The 13,891-nt window shown below is 40.4% G+C and overlaps 1 protein-coding gene across 2 annotated transcripts in view; it reads right to left on the reverse strand.

Annotated features, from left to right (window-relative positions):
• The window catches only part of CEP112 (centrosomal protein 112), a 432,986-nt gene that overhangs the window by 335,314 nt on the left and 83,781 nt on the right, over positions 1–13,891 (reverse strand). For both annotated transcript variants that reach the window (XM_007455273.1, XM_007455274.1), the window contains one exon: positions 11,343–11,486. In XM_007455273.1, coding sequence (XP_007455335.1) covers positions 11,343–11,486 — 144 coding nt within the window. The remainder of the gene's footprint in view (positions 1–11,342; positions 11,487–13,891) is intronic.

Consider the following 13,891-nt stretch of genomic DNA (forward strand, 5'->3'; position numbering starts at 1 on the left):
GGGAGGGGCCACAACAGTGAGAGGCCCGCGTACCGCAAAAAAAAAAAAACAATTATTGCCATTAGTTAATTAACTAAGAAGCCAGTTTAGATATTTTTCTTCTAATCATCCCCTACTATGAAATTTTAATACCACAGTCTTGCTGTATATAAACTATGCCCGCTGGAGGGTCACAATCCATTATAATATCTAAATTTTGTAATCCCAAGAACCAATTTCCACCTCCTTGAGGATGAAATCAACCCACTGATTTTCTTTGGAATTTTATTTTATTTATTTTTTATACAGCAGATTATTAGTTATCAATTTTATACATATCAGTGTACACATGTCAATCCCAACCTCCCAGTTCATCCCACCCCCACCACCACCCACCACCACCGCTTTCCTGAAACGCTTGGTGTCCATACGTTTGTTCTCTACATCTGTGTCTCTATTTCTGCCGTGCAATCTGGTTCATCAGTACCATTTTCCTAGGTTCCACATACGTGAGTTAATATACGATATTTTTCTCTTTCTGACTTACTTCACTCTGTATGACAGTCTCTAGATCCATCAACGTCTCTACAAATGACCCAACTGCATTCCTTTTTATGGCTGAGTAATATTCCACTGTATATTTATACCTAATCTTCTTAATCCATTCGTATGTCGATGGGCATTTAGGTTGCTTCCATGACCTGGCTATTGTAAATAGTGCTGCAGTGAACATTGGGGTGCATGCGTCTCTTTGAATTATCGTTTTCTCTGGGTAAATGCCCAGTAGTGGGATTGCTGGGTCATATGGCAATTCTATTTTTAGGTTTTTAAGGACTCTCCATACTGGTCTCCATAGTGACTATATAAATTTACATTCCCACCAACAGTGCAAGATGGTTCCCTTTTCTCCACACCCTCTCAGGCATTCATTGTTTGTAGATTTTCTGATGATGCCCATTCTAACTGGTGTGAGGTGATATCTCATTGTAGTTTTGATTTGCATTTCTCTAATAATTAGTGATGTTGAGCATGTTTTCATGTGCTTCTTGGCCATCTGTATGTCTTCTTTGGAGAAATGTCTATTTAGGTCTTCTGCCCATTTTAGGATTGGGTTGTCTTTTTTTTTAATATTGAGCTGCACGAGCTGTTTATATATTTTGGAGATTAATCGTTTGTCTGCTGATTCATTTGCAAATATTTTCTCCCATTCTGAGGGTTGTCTTTTCATCTTGTTTGTAGTTTCATTTGCTTTGCAAAAGCTTTTAAGGTTCATTAGGTCCCATTTGTTTATTTTTGTTTTTATTTCCATTACTCTAGGAGGTGGATCAAAAAAGATCTTGCTGTGATTTATGTCAAAGAGTGTTCTTCCTATGTTTTCCTCTAAGAGTATGATACTGTCCAGTCTTACATTTAGGTCTTGAATCCATTTTGAGTTTATTTTTGTGTATGGTGTTAGGGAGTGTTCTAATTTCATTTTTTACATATAGGTGTCCAGTTTTCCCAGCACCACTTACTGAAGGGACTGTCTTTTCTCCATTGTATACCCTTGCCTCCTTTGTCATAGATTAGTTGACCATAGGTGCGTGGGTTTACCTCTGGGCTTTCTATCCTGTTGCACTGATCTATATTTCTGTTTTTGTGCCAGTACCATATTGTCTTGATTACTGTAGCTTTGTAGTATAGTCGGAAGTCAGGGAGCCTGATTCCTCCAGCTCCGTTTCTCTTTCTGAAGATTGCTTTGGCTATTTGGGGTCTTTTGTGCTTCCACAAATATTGTGAAATTTTTTGTTCTAGTTCTGTGAAAATTGCCATTGGTAGTTTGATAGGGATTGCATTGAATCTGTAGATTGCTTTCGATAGTACAGTCATTTTCACAATGTTGATTCTTCCAATCCAAGAACATGGTATATCTCTCCATCTGTTTGTTTCATCTTTAATTTCTTTCATCAGTGTCTTATAGTTTTCTGAGCACAGGTCTTTTACCTCCTTAGGTAAGTTTATTCCTAGATATTTTACTCTTTTTGTTGAAATGGTGAATGGGATTGTTTCCTTCTCTTTCTGACCTTTCGTTGTTAGTGTATAGGAATGCAAGAGATTTCTGTGCATTAATTTTGTATCCTGCAACTTTACCAAATTCATTGATTAGCTCTAGTAGCTTTCTGGTGGCATCTTTAGGATTCTCTGTGTATAGTAACATGTCATCTGCAAACAGTGACAGTTTTACTTCTTCTTTTCCAATTTGGATTCCTTTTATTTCTTTTTCTTCTCTGATTGCTGTGGCTAAAACTTCCAAAACTATGTTGAATAATAGTGGCTAGACGGGACATCCTTGTCTTCTTCCTGATCTTAGAGGGAATGCTTTCAGTTTTTCACCATTGAGAATGATGTCGGCTGTGGGTTTGTTGTATATGGCCTTTATTATGTTGAGGAAAGTTCCCCCTATGCCTACTTTCTGGAGAGTTTTTACCATAAATCAGTGTTGAATTTTGTCAAAAGCTTCTTCTGCATCTGGTGAGATGATCATATGGTTTTTCTTCTTCAATTTGTTAATATGCCGTATCACATTGATTGACTTGCGTATACTGAAGAATCCCTGCATCCCTGGGATAAATCCCACTGGATTATGGTGGATGATCCTTTTAATGTGTTGTTGGATGCTGTTTGCTAGTATTTTGTTGAGGATTTCTGCATCTATATTCATCAGTGATATTGTTCTGTAATTTTCTTTTTTTGTAGTTTCTCTGTCTGGTTTTGGTATCAGGGTGATGGTGGTCTCGTAGAATGAGTTTGGGAGTGTTCCTCCTCTGCAATTTTTTGGAAGAGTTTGAGAAGGATGGGTGTTAGCTCTTCTCCAAATGTTTGGTAGAATTCACCTGTGAAGCCATATGGTCCTGGAATTTTGTTTGTTGGAAGATTTTTAATCAGTTTCAATTTCATTCCTTGTGATTGGTCTGTTCATATTTTCTATTTATTCCTGGTTGAGTCTGGGAAGGTTATACCTTTCTAAGAATTTTTCCATTTCTTCAGGTTGTCCACTTTATTGCCATAGAGTTGCTTGTAGTACGTCTCTTATGATGCTTTGTATTTCTGCGGTGTCCACTGTAACTTCTCCATTCCATTTTCATTTCTAATTTTATTGATTTGAGTCCTCTACCTCTTTCTCTTGATAACTCTGGCTAAAGGTGTATCAATTTTGTTTATCTTCTCAAAGAACCAGCTTTTAGTTTTATTGGTCTTTGCTATTGTTTTCTTTGTTTCTATTTCATTTATTTCTGCTCTGATCTTCATGATTTCTTTCCTTCTACTAACTTTGGGTTTTGTTTGTTCTTCTTTCTCTAGTTCCTTTAGGTGTAAGGTAAGTTTATTTGAGGTTTTTCTTGTTTCTTGAGGTGGGCTTGTATTGCTATAAACTTACCTCTTAGAACTGCTTTTGCTGCATCCCACAGGTTTTCAATCGTCGTGTTTTCATTGTCATTTGTCTCTAGGTATTTTTTGATTTCCTCTTTGATTTCTTCAGTGATCTCTTGGTTATTTAGTAACGTACTGTTTCGCCTCCATGTGTTTGTGTTTTTCACGTTTTTTTCCCCTGTAATTGATTTCTAATCTCATAGCATTGTGGTCGGAAAAGATGCTTGATATGATTTCAATTTTCTTAAATTTACCGTGGCTTGATTTGTGACCCAAGATGTCATCTATCCTGGAGAATGTTCCGCGTGCACTTGAGAAGAAAGTGTAATCTGTTGTTTTTGGATGGAATGTCCTATAAATAACAATTAAATCTATCTGGTCTATTGTGTCATTCAAAGCTTGTGTTTCCTTATTAATTTTCTGTCTGGATGATCTCTCCATTGGTGTAAGTGAGGTGTTAAAGTCCCCCACTATTATTGTGTTACTCTCAATTTCCTCTTTTATAGCTGTTAGCAGTTGCCTTATGTTTTGAGGTGTTCCTCTGTTGGGTGCATATATATTTATAATTGTTATATCTTCTTCTTGGATTGATCCCTTGATCATTATGTAGTGTCCTTCCTTGTCTCATGTAACATTCTTTATTTTAAAGTCTATTTTATCTGATTTAAGTATTGCTACTCCAGCTTTCTTTTGATTTCCATTTGCATGGAATATATTTTTCCATCCCCTCACTTTCAGTCTGTATGTGTCCCTAGGTCTGAAGTGGATCTCTTGTAGACAGCATATATATGGTTCTTGTTTTTGTATCCATTCAGCGATCCTGTGTCTTTTGGTTGGAGCATTTAATCCATTCATGTTTAAGGTAATTATCAATATGTATGTTCCTATTACCATTTTCTTAATTGTTTTTGTAGGTCTTTTTTTTCCTCTTGTGTTTCCCACTTAGAGAAGTTCCTTTAGCATTTGTTGTAGAGCTGATTTGGTGGTGCTGAATTCTCTTATCTTTTGCTTGTCTGTAAAGCTTTTGATTTCTCCGTCAAATTTGAATGAGATCCTTGCCGGGTAGAGTAATCTTGGTTGTAGGTTCTTCCCTTTCATCACTTTAAATATATCATGTCACTCCCTTCCAGTAGAGTTTCTGCTGAGAAATCAGCTATTAACGTTATGGGAGTTCCCTTGTATGTTGCCATTTTTCCCTTGTTGCTTTCAATAATTTTTCTTTGTCTTTATTTTTTGTCAGTTTGATTACTAAGTGTCTCAGCATGTTTCTCCTTGGGTTTATCCTGCCTGGGGCTTTCTGTGCTTCCTGGACTCTCTCTTCTCCTGGGACCCCTATAATGCAAATGTTGCTGTGTTTAATGTTGTCCCAAAGGTCTCTTAGGTTGTCTTCATTTCTTTTTATTCTTTTTTCCTTATTCTGTTTGATGGCAGTGAATTCTACCATTCTGTCTTCCAGGTCACTTATCCATTCTTCTGCCTCAGTTATTCTGCTATTGATTCCTTCTAGTATATTTTTCATTTCAGTTATTGTATCGTTCATCTCTGTTTGTTTGTTCTTTAATTTTTCTAGCTGCTTGTTCTTTAATTCTTCTAGGCCTCTATTAAACGTTTCTTGCATCTTCTCAATCTTTGCCTCCATTCTTTTTCCGAGGTCCTGGATCATCTTCACTATCCTTATTCTGAATTCTTTTTCCAGAAGGTTGCCTATCTCCACTTCATTTAGTTGTTTTTCTGGGGTTTTATCTTGTTCCTTCTTCTGGTACATAGTCCTCTGCCTTTTCATTTTGTCTGTCTTTCTGTGAATGTGGTTTTTGCTCCACAGGTTGCAGAATTGTAGTTCTTCTTGCTTCTGCTGTCTGCCCTCTGGTGCATGAGGCTATCTAAGAGGCTTGTGCAAGCTTCCTGATGGGAGGGACTGGTGGTGGGTAGAGCTGGCTGTTGCTCTGGTGGGCAGAGCTCAGTAAAACTTTAATCCACTTGTCTGCTGATGGGTGGGGCTAGTTTTCCTCCCTGTTGGTTGTTTGGCCTGAGGCGACCCAACACTGGAGCCTACCCGGCTCTTTGGTGGGGCTAATGGCAGACTCCGGGAGGGCTCATGCCAAGGAGTACTTCCCAGAACTTCTGCTGCCAGTGTCCTTGTCCTCATGGTGAGACACAGCCACCCCCTGCCTCTGCAGGAGACCCTCCAACACTAGCAGGTATGTCTGGGTCAGTCTCCTGTGGGGTCACTGCTCCTTCCCCTGGGTCCCGATGCGCACACTATTTTGTGTGTGCCCTCCAAGAGTGGAGTCTCTGTTTCCCCCAGTCCTGTTGAAGTCCTGCAATCAAATCCCACTAGTCTTCAAAGTCTGATTCTCTAGGAATTCCTCCTCCCGTTGCCAGACCCCCAGGTTGGGAAGCCTGACGTGGGGCTCAGAACCTTTACTCCAGTGGGTGGACTTCTGTGGTATAAATGTTCTCCAATTTGTGACTCACCCACCCAGCAGTTATGGGATTTGATTTGATTGTGATTGCGCCCCTCCTACCGTCTCACTGCAGCTTCTCCTTTGTCTTTGGATGCGGGGTATCTTTTTTGGTGAGTTCCAGTGTCTTCCTGTTGATGATTGTTCAGCAGTTAGTTGTGATTCCAGTGCTCTCGAAAGAGGTAGTGCTGAAATCACCCCATTTAAATGCACGTCTTAAAGTGGCTTCTTTTTCATCACACCACTTATCACGACTGGACACCTGTAGCTGTTCACTGGCTGTCGCCCCATGGAAACATGAACACTGTGGAAGGGACTCCTTGTTTACTACTTTGTCCCCAGGGTCCACTGCAATGCCTGGTCATGTTAGGTGCCTGGTAAATTTAACCTCATGAGCCAAAAACTACTTAGGCTTTTTCACTTTTATACAGCATGCTACATTTGTTGTTAACTTATACAATAGTTATGGGCTGAATTGTCTTCCTTCAAATTCATACACTGAAGTCCTAACTCCTTAGCACCTCAAAATGTGACTGTATTTGGACAGTCTTTAAAAAGGTAATTAAAAAAAAATCATATATCTGATAAGGGATTGACACCCAGAATATACAAAGAACTCCTACAACTCAATAACAAGGAAAAACCAAACAACACAATCATAAAAAGAGCAAAGAACTTGAATAGACATTTCTCAAAAGTTAATATACAATGGCCTTAAATAAGCACATGAAAAGATGCTAAGCATCACTAATCATTAGGGAAATGCAAATCAAAACCAACCACTATGAGGTACCACTTTGTACCCATTAGGAAGGCTATTATCAAAAAAACAACAACAAAAAAAAAAGCAAAAAAAAAAAAAAAGATAACCAGATAGAAAGAGGCAAGGAAAGATCTTCCTATGGAGATTTCAGGGAGGGCAGGGCCCTGTGGACACCATGAGTTCAGACTTCTAGCCTCCAGAACTGTGAGACAATAAATTTCTCTTGTTCTGAGATACCAGGTGTGTGGTCATTTCTTACAGCAGTCTAGGAAACTAAGACGCCTATCAAATTGGCAAAGTTTTGGTTTGTCTGTCTGTTATTAATTAAAACACCCATTGTTGGGCCCAAAACGTAGAAGAATGGGCACTCTCACACACTTCCAATGAGTAATTTTATTATGCAGACATTCATTTTTTTTCTTTTCGACTATATCACTTTTCTAAATTTTCAATAATGAGAGTATATGAATATTTTTTCCAAAAGAAAAAAATTTTATTTTTAAATCCACTATCATCACCATTATTTAACATTTTCTGCAAGTTCTAGTCAAGGTACAATAAACTATAATAAAATATTTATTACATACATGTCAAGAGTTAAAAGTTATGACATATACGTTTATTCCTGAGCCTTTTATACAAGAAAAGTATAAAAATTTTATGTGACAAAAATATAAAAGAGTCAGGAAGAAACATTACAAAAGCAGTTCAAGAGACCCCTGGGCTTTATTTTCTTTATCAACTCGGAAAGCTGATTCTAAATGTATATGTAAAAGAAAAGGACTCAGCATAATCAGGCCCCTTCTGATGGACAAGAAAGAAAGGAAGACTTCTCTAACAGACATCAAGAGTAACCATGAAGCTATAATAATGAAGACTGTATGATACTAGCAGAGGTAGAGAAATTAGCCAACCAACTAGAAGAAAGACCCTCAAATATATGGAAGTCTGACAGCTGACAGCATATGGCAGATCAATGAGCAAAGAAGGAATTAGCCAAAAGTAGGAATTGGGGGAGGAGGGCATGTGGGGAAGAAGGTCATCCAGGCAGAAAATAATGAAATTAGATCCTTATCTCATACCAGGCACAAAAAATAACTCCACATGGACTAAGAACTCAGTGTTAAAAACAAAACTTTAAAGCTTTTAGCAGAATATATAGGTGAACCTTTCTGCACTTGTACTAGAGAAAGATTTGTTTAACAAGACATAAAGGGCTTCCCTGGTGGTGCAGGGGTTAAGAATCCGCCTGCCAATGCAGGGGACACGGGTTCGAGCCCTGATCCAGGAAGATCCCACATGCCGTGGAGCAACTAAGCCTGTGCACCACAACTACTGAGCCTATGCTCTAGAGCCTGCGAACCACAACTACTGAGTCTGCGCACCACAACTACTGAAGCCCGCGTGCCTAGAGCCCATGCTCTGCAACAGGAGAAGCCACCGCAATGAGAAGCCCGCGCACCACAACAAAGAGTGGCCTCCACTCGCCGCAACTAGAGGAAGCCCACGCGCAGCAACAAAGACCCAACGCGGCCAAAAATAAATAAATAAAATAAATAAATTTATATTAAAAAAAGACTTAAAAAGCACTAATTATAAAAGATTGATAAATTTTAATAAGTTAAAAATAAGACCTTCTTTCATCAAAAGATCATCTCTCTCTCCAAAGCCTGGGGGCTGATATACTACAATCTAGGGAGATGCCCTCCCTCCAAAGTTGCGTTTTCCTTAGGGTTAAAGAGGTTTGTGTGTTACAAATGGGAAGTTGCCAAGCAGAGTTCAGCAGTGGTCCCATGCTTTCTGGGGCTCTCTGCCCTGAGGGTCACCTCCTCTTCACTATTTAAAGTATAAATGATCCCCACAAGGATCTGGTCTTCCAGCTTTTCCCCAATACACCTTAGAATAATGGATAAACCCAAAGGACATGAGCTCACAGTACAAAATAATTAGACACCTTCAGACAACTATAAAAGAAAGCCAGTAATACATGTATATATAAATAATAAAATATATAGCAACTATAATTTATAATACATATATAACGTAGTAATATGTAATATATAATATTCTGAAGGCAAATAATTAAACAGATGGACCAAGAATTTCAAATAAGCCTAATAAGCATATTTAAGAAGATAAAGAATATATTAACAATGTGAAAAACAGGAAATTCCTGAAGAAGAAAAAGGAGGAGGAGGGGAGAAAGGAAAACCAAGTTAAAATACTGGATATGAAAACAATAATAATTTAAATAAAAGGTGTAATAGATACAATTAGAAACAATAAAATAAATACAGCAGAAGGAAATCTACTAAAAAATTAATTGGTAAGAATAAGATCAGAATGGGAAACTATCCTAGGAGCAGAGGATAGGAAGAAAATACAAGGAGACAGAAAACATAAAATAAGACCCAAGGAGTAGGAAGGATAGACTTTTTTGAAGAAATAATGTACATAAATTTCTCGGAATTAAGGAAAAATGAAAAACACAAATTTGAAGGGCTCCAGTAATGCCCCCAATACTCACACCTAGAGACACTGGAGTGACACTTAACACAGACAAAAATCAAAGATATTTGCTGATGTTTGGCACTGCTTGTGTCCTTCCCTTGAAAACCGCCTTAGGCCACGCTTTTTCTCAGTTTATCTCTTAGTGTTGCTCCACTATCTTCTGGCATATGGAACGCAGAGGTGAAGAAATCTGAGAACAGCTTAGTATTTTTCCCCTATAACAAGCGACCTGATTTTTTCCTGCTTTCTCTCCGGTGGAAAGTGGGGAGAGGGTTACAACCTGGCCCCTCACGGGCCCCCCCAGGGACATGCTCTCTGCACACAGAGAGCTGCTGCGCTAAGAAATCCCAGCTGTGCCCCCGTGTCCTAATCCAGAGGCTGCCGTTCCCTCCGGAGGGCAACCTCCTGTCTTCCGCTGAGGTGGGTGAGAAGCAGGCCCAGGCTTCACGATGTCGGGGAGAGGATGTAAAGAGCTGGCTGGTTTTTGCTGTTAATTTTATCATTCAAAAAAGTTTTGCTATGGGACATTCCCAACGTACAAAAGTAGGAGGAATGGTATAATAAGCCAGCTTGTATTCCTCACCCCAATCTCACATCTAGCTGCATCTGAAACCACCCAGCTCTCCATGTGCTGAAGCAGCACCTGCACCCCATCTTCCAGAGGTGAGCAGTACAACAGGTCCTGAGCCTCTGGAAGGTCCACGTGTAACTCAGCTTGCTTCTTAGATTCCCCAATGCCGATGTAGGGTCCTGCTTTCCTGAACCGGCTGGGTCAGTGTCAGCTCATCCATCGCCTTTCCAAGTCCAGAATTTTATTGCTCTCACACTCTCTTTGTCCTTCTGGCTATGGCTTTTCCTTTATCCCTTTACTACCATTTTTGTGGGAGGGAATGGAGGCCAACACCAAGTTCAACCTGCCATCTTCAAGCAAAGTTGATTAACTTCTTGAACTGAGTGCTCCCTCATGTATATGGCTCTCTTGATTACTTTTCTTGTATGTTACATTTTCAAAGACATTAACAATTATCTATTTCAAAGACATTAACAATTATCTATTGAGCACTTATTAAATAACTTATGTATATTAATTTATTTAATATTTTCAACGACATATATTACACTTTACTACTACTGTTACGCTATCTGACAGATGAGGAAACTAAACATTTGAAGAGCTCGCATGGCACTCATGGTTTTAAGGATCTGGGATTTGAGCCTGAGACCTAAAGCCCAGGTTCCAAATCACTGTGGATCCTGCATCCCATTCTTTAACCCTCTGACATAGGCCCTTCAGCTGGTCTAGGGTCTCCAAGACAAGCCCGGGTAATGGACTCTTGCTCAAATTCCACAGCTTTAAATTCAAGGAAGCACTCTGGACCAAGCCAGGCTGGCCCGGGTGAGCTCAGTAGTCAGGGAAGGACACAGGGCTCCATACGCCACAAAGCCGTATCATATATCAGAAACAAGACTGACAAGGTGCACTTGCCCCAGACGTGAGGAGCCCTGGCCCAGGGGCCCCTCAGCCCACCTGCCCAGGCTTCTGTATCTCAGGAAGTCAGCTGAGCTTCTGAAGGCTGACAACATTCACACCCTCAGACCTACCCTCTGCAAGCAGTGCTCACTGAGGGGACTCTCAGGGGTTCCCCGGCTTCCCTTGGAGAAAGTTACTGTCTCCTGCTGTGCACTACAGTGCCCTCCTTCTGCATCCTTTTCGGAAGGGGACTCTGGGGCTTACCCATGTGGTATCCATGTCTGGCTCCTCGGTCAAGACAAATCTACTAAGAAAACCTGTCTTCAATCGCTCACACTACTCCTATCTCCAATTTGACTGTCTTCACACTAGCATTAGACGTTTTCAGAAAAACAATCAAGTCTTCAGTTAAAAAGACTGAAACAAACAATAAAACAGAAATAAAGCAAGAAAAGAAATTATCTCTAGGTTGAAAGTCAGTGAAGAAAACAAGAAGAAAGATTTGTTAAGGTTTCTGGGGGTTTAAAAAAAGCAGTGGCATCAAACAATCCAGAGTGAAATCCCACGGCAAACTTCAAGAGACCGTCCACTGTCACATATAAACCCATGTCAAGTGGGAAGGTGAGATGTTTTCTTTTCATTCTGTAACATATTTATGCACTGCACACATCCTGGAGGCACGGGGACATGGAGATGAAGAGGACAGTTTATAAACACGACAAGAAAAGAAGAAAAAAAAAGGACTTACTGTGGATTGTGTTTGTGCCATGTATTCACCCTCCATTTTGTTCAGACGTATGTTTGTGTCCTCAAGCAGTTCTTGAATATTTTCAGTGTGCCGCTTTTGAAGTTCAAACTTTTCCTTTTCCATTTCTGCTACAGCATTGTGGAGCTACACGGTGAAATCAAAAACTGACTCTTTCACTACTATTATAGAATAGACTATTTTGCAATTCAGAAAAAAATGTTTTCCTACATTTCTCTATTTATTTATATGGTGACCTGAACAACAAAAGATATAAAACTCATAAATAAACATTCAAAGTAAAGATACCACGTAAAGAGCATGATTAAGAAACAATATTTTGTTTACTTTCCTGAATTGAAAATTTTAATGGATAAACAAATGATTAAGGGAATTATCCACCTCAGGTACAAACAGTAAATAAATCAGACAGATAATACAATGCATCAGCTAAACAACACTAGTATTAGCCTGAAATCAGAAAACAGAAATATTTATAATATTGTTATTGTTTAGGAATATTATCTGTCTGTATTTTCATCTTAGTTGCATGAAATTTTGCACAAGAGCAATGTTAAAAACGCTTTATCCTTCACCCTAACCCCCCAGTGAGAAACTATTTTTATCCATCCCATAACCTTTACAAAAGTGGACACAAAGATAGTATTTATAAATCAAAGAGAGTTCTCTAGGGAGAACTCTATGTCCTCATGCATACTGGTCTATTTTTATGAAGATTATGTACACATGTTTAAGCGGATGAAGCTCTAAAATATCGATGTAACTGAGGTAAGGAAACCAAAGTTCAAAGGACAGGTTCCAAAGGGAGCTGAACACCTGTGCTCCCAGACTTGTGGGCGTTTTTTCACTTACTTTCATGGGAGGGGAATTCAGAATCTAATTCCTCTCCCCTGCAACCAATCCCAGACTCATTCAAGGTTGGGTGGGGGGCAGGAGCCCAAAATAGTTTAAAAGATACATTTTACTTCCCATTCCTAAGTAGGCGAGACAGACAAGGGTGTGACACATGCACAGAGACCTTTATTTGACTAGAAAGATACTGGAGGGACAAGGAAAACCCTGAGAGATGGTGGAAACGAGAGGGGAAGACAGGCCATAACTACGCCTGTTAGTGGGAAGGGTCCCAGGAACTTTCCTTCTAGTTTCTGGCTGAACAGGAAGAGCAAGAATGGCTCAGTAATAGCCGTACAGAAGATCCTGGAGATTCAAAAATTTAACAAATGCAATTTTGACTATTTGTAAGTGGTCTCCCAAACCATTGATATGGTATATTTCTTTGCCAAGGTATACATTTTAAACCAGTGTCATGTCCGGTATTCAGAAGTCAGTCACTTGTCTGGCACGTGAATGCAGCCAAGCCCACAGCGCCTGCATCTCAGAGCTGCTTTGCAGCTGCTGACTGACGTGCACAGCAACACTGATAAAGGGTGGAAAGGAGTCACTTGGAAGGTCGCGGTGGTTTCTTCATGTGTGTGGTCCCCCATACGTCCCACGCCACACGCCACCTGAATGTCAAACCCCTGCTGTACGCAGGGGCCCGTGAGTGCAGCGCCTTCTCAGGGGCACCGCCGTCGCTTTCTCAGGCCGGTGCCTGCTGCCCCTGGGGCACGTCTGCAGGCAGCCTGAGCCCTTTATAGCTCACCCGGGGGTTTAGAGCGGAGCCCACAGGGTGAGCGCAGCCAGAGCACAAGTGTGCTAGAACTTGCCTAGCCGTTTGAGGAGGGGACAGGCGCACTTGGCCTAGAGGTCTGACTGGGGACTTAATCGCGCGCTCCGTCGGCCCTGGGCAGCCACCGGGTGTCTGCTCCGGACCATCCGCGGTGCTCAGGCCCCAACCTAAACGGTGTCGTCCAAAGAATACGGTCGGCCCTCCGCACCCGCAGGTCTCACATCCATGGACTTAACCAGCTAACTGCAGAGCAAATTTTGACCGCATCCATCCAACAGGTTTTATTAGCATCTACCATATATCAAGCAAATGCATCACCGAGAGCTTCCCCAAGCCTAGCAATGAACTGGAGTCCAGGTCACTCGGCCCGGGAGCCTTTAGAGGGAAAACATTCCCCTGAGGCATAAAGTGCTTAAGCAGCAAATATTATTAGGCATGTTCTAAAGTACAAACCTTGCTAAGACATAGGATGCCATCGTGGCCCCGACAATAAGGGGATCTATAAACCCACAAGGAGATATTTTAGCCAGGGTTTGGCAACGGGTTGAGGGGATGCAAAGGCCCTCTCAGTATCCTACAGATTGGTCTATAGCCTGGACATTTGACCACGTACTTGCCTCACGCCAGACGAGGCCCAGAGGAACCAGGAATCTGTCCAAATAGACGAAAAAGTATTGTAAAAGCCAACAGGTTAATGGTGTAGCCACTCTGGAAAACAGTATGGGAATTCCTTGAAATGTTAAACACAGAATTAGCACATAACCCAGAAATTCCATTCTTAGTTATATACCTGTGATATAACAGAAATATATATATATATATATATATATATATATATATATATATATATATATATATATAT

This window comes from Lipotes vexillifer, unplaced genomic scaffold (genome assembly GCF_000442215.2).
Source record: "Lipotes vexillifer unplaced genomic scaffold, Lipotes_vexillifer_v1.1 scaffold664, whole genome shotgun sequence".
Lineage (NCBI taxonomy): Eukaryota > Metazoa > Chordata > Mammalia > Artiodactyla > Lipotidae > Lipotes > Lipotes vexillifer.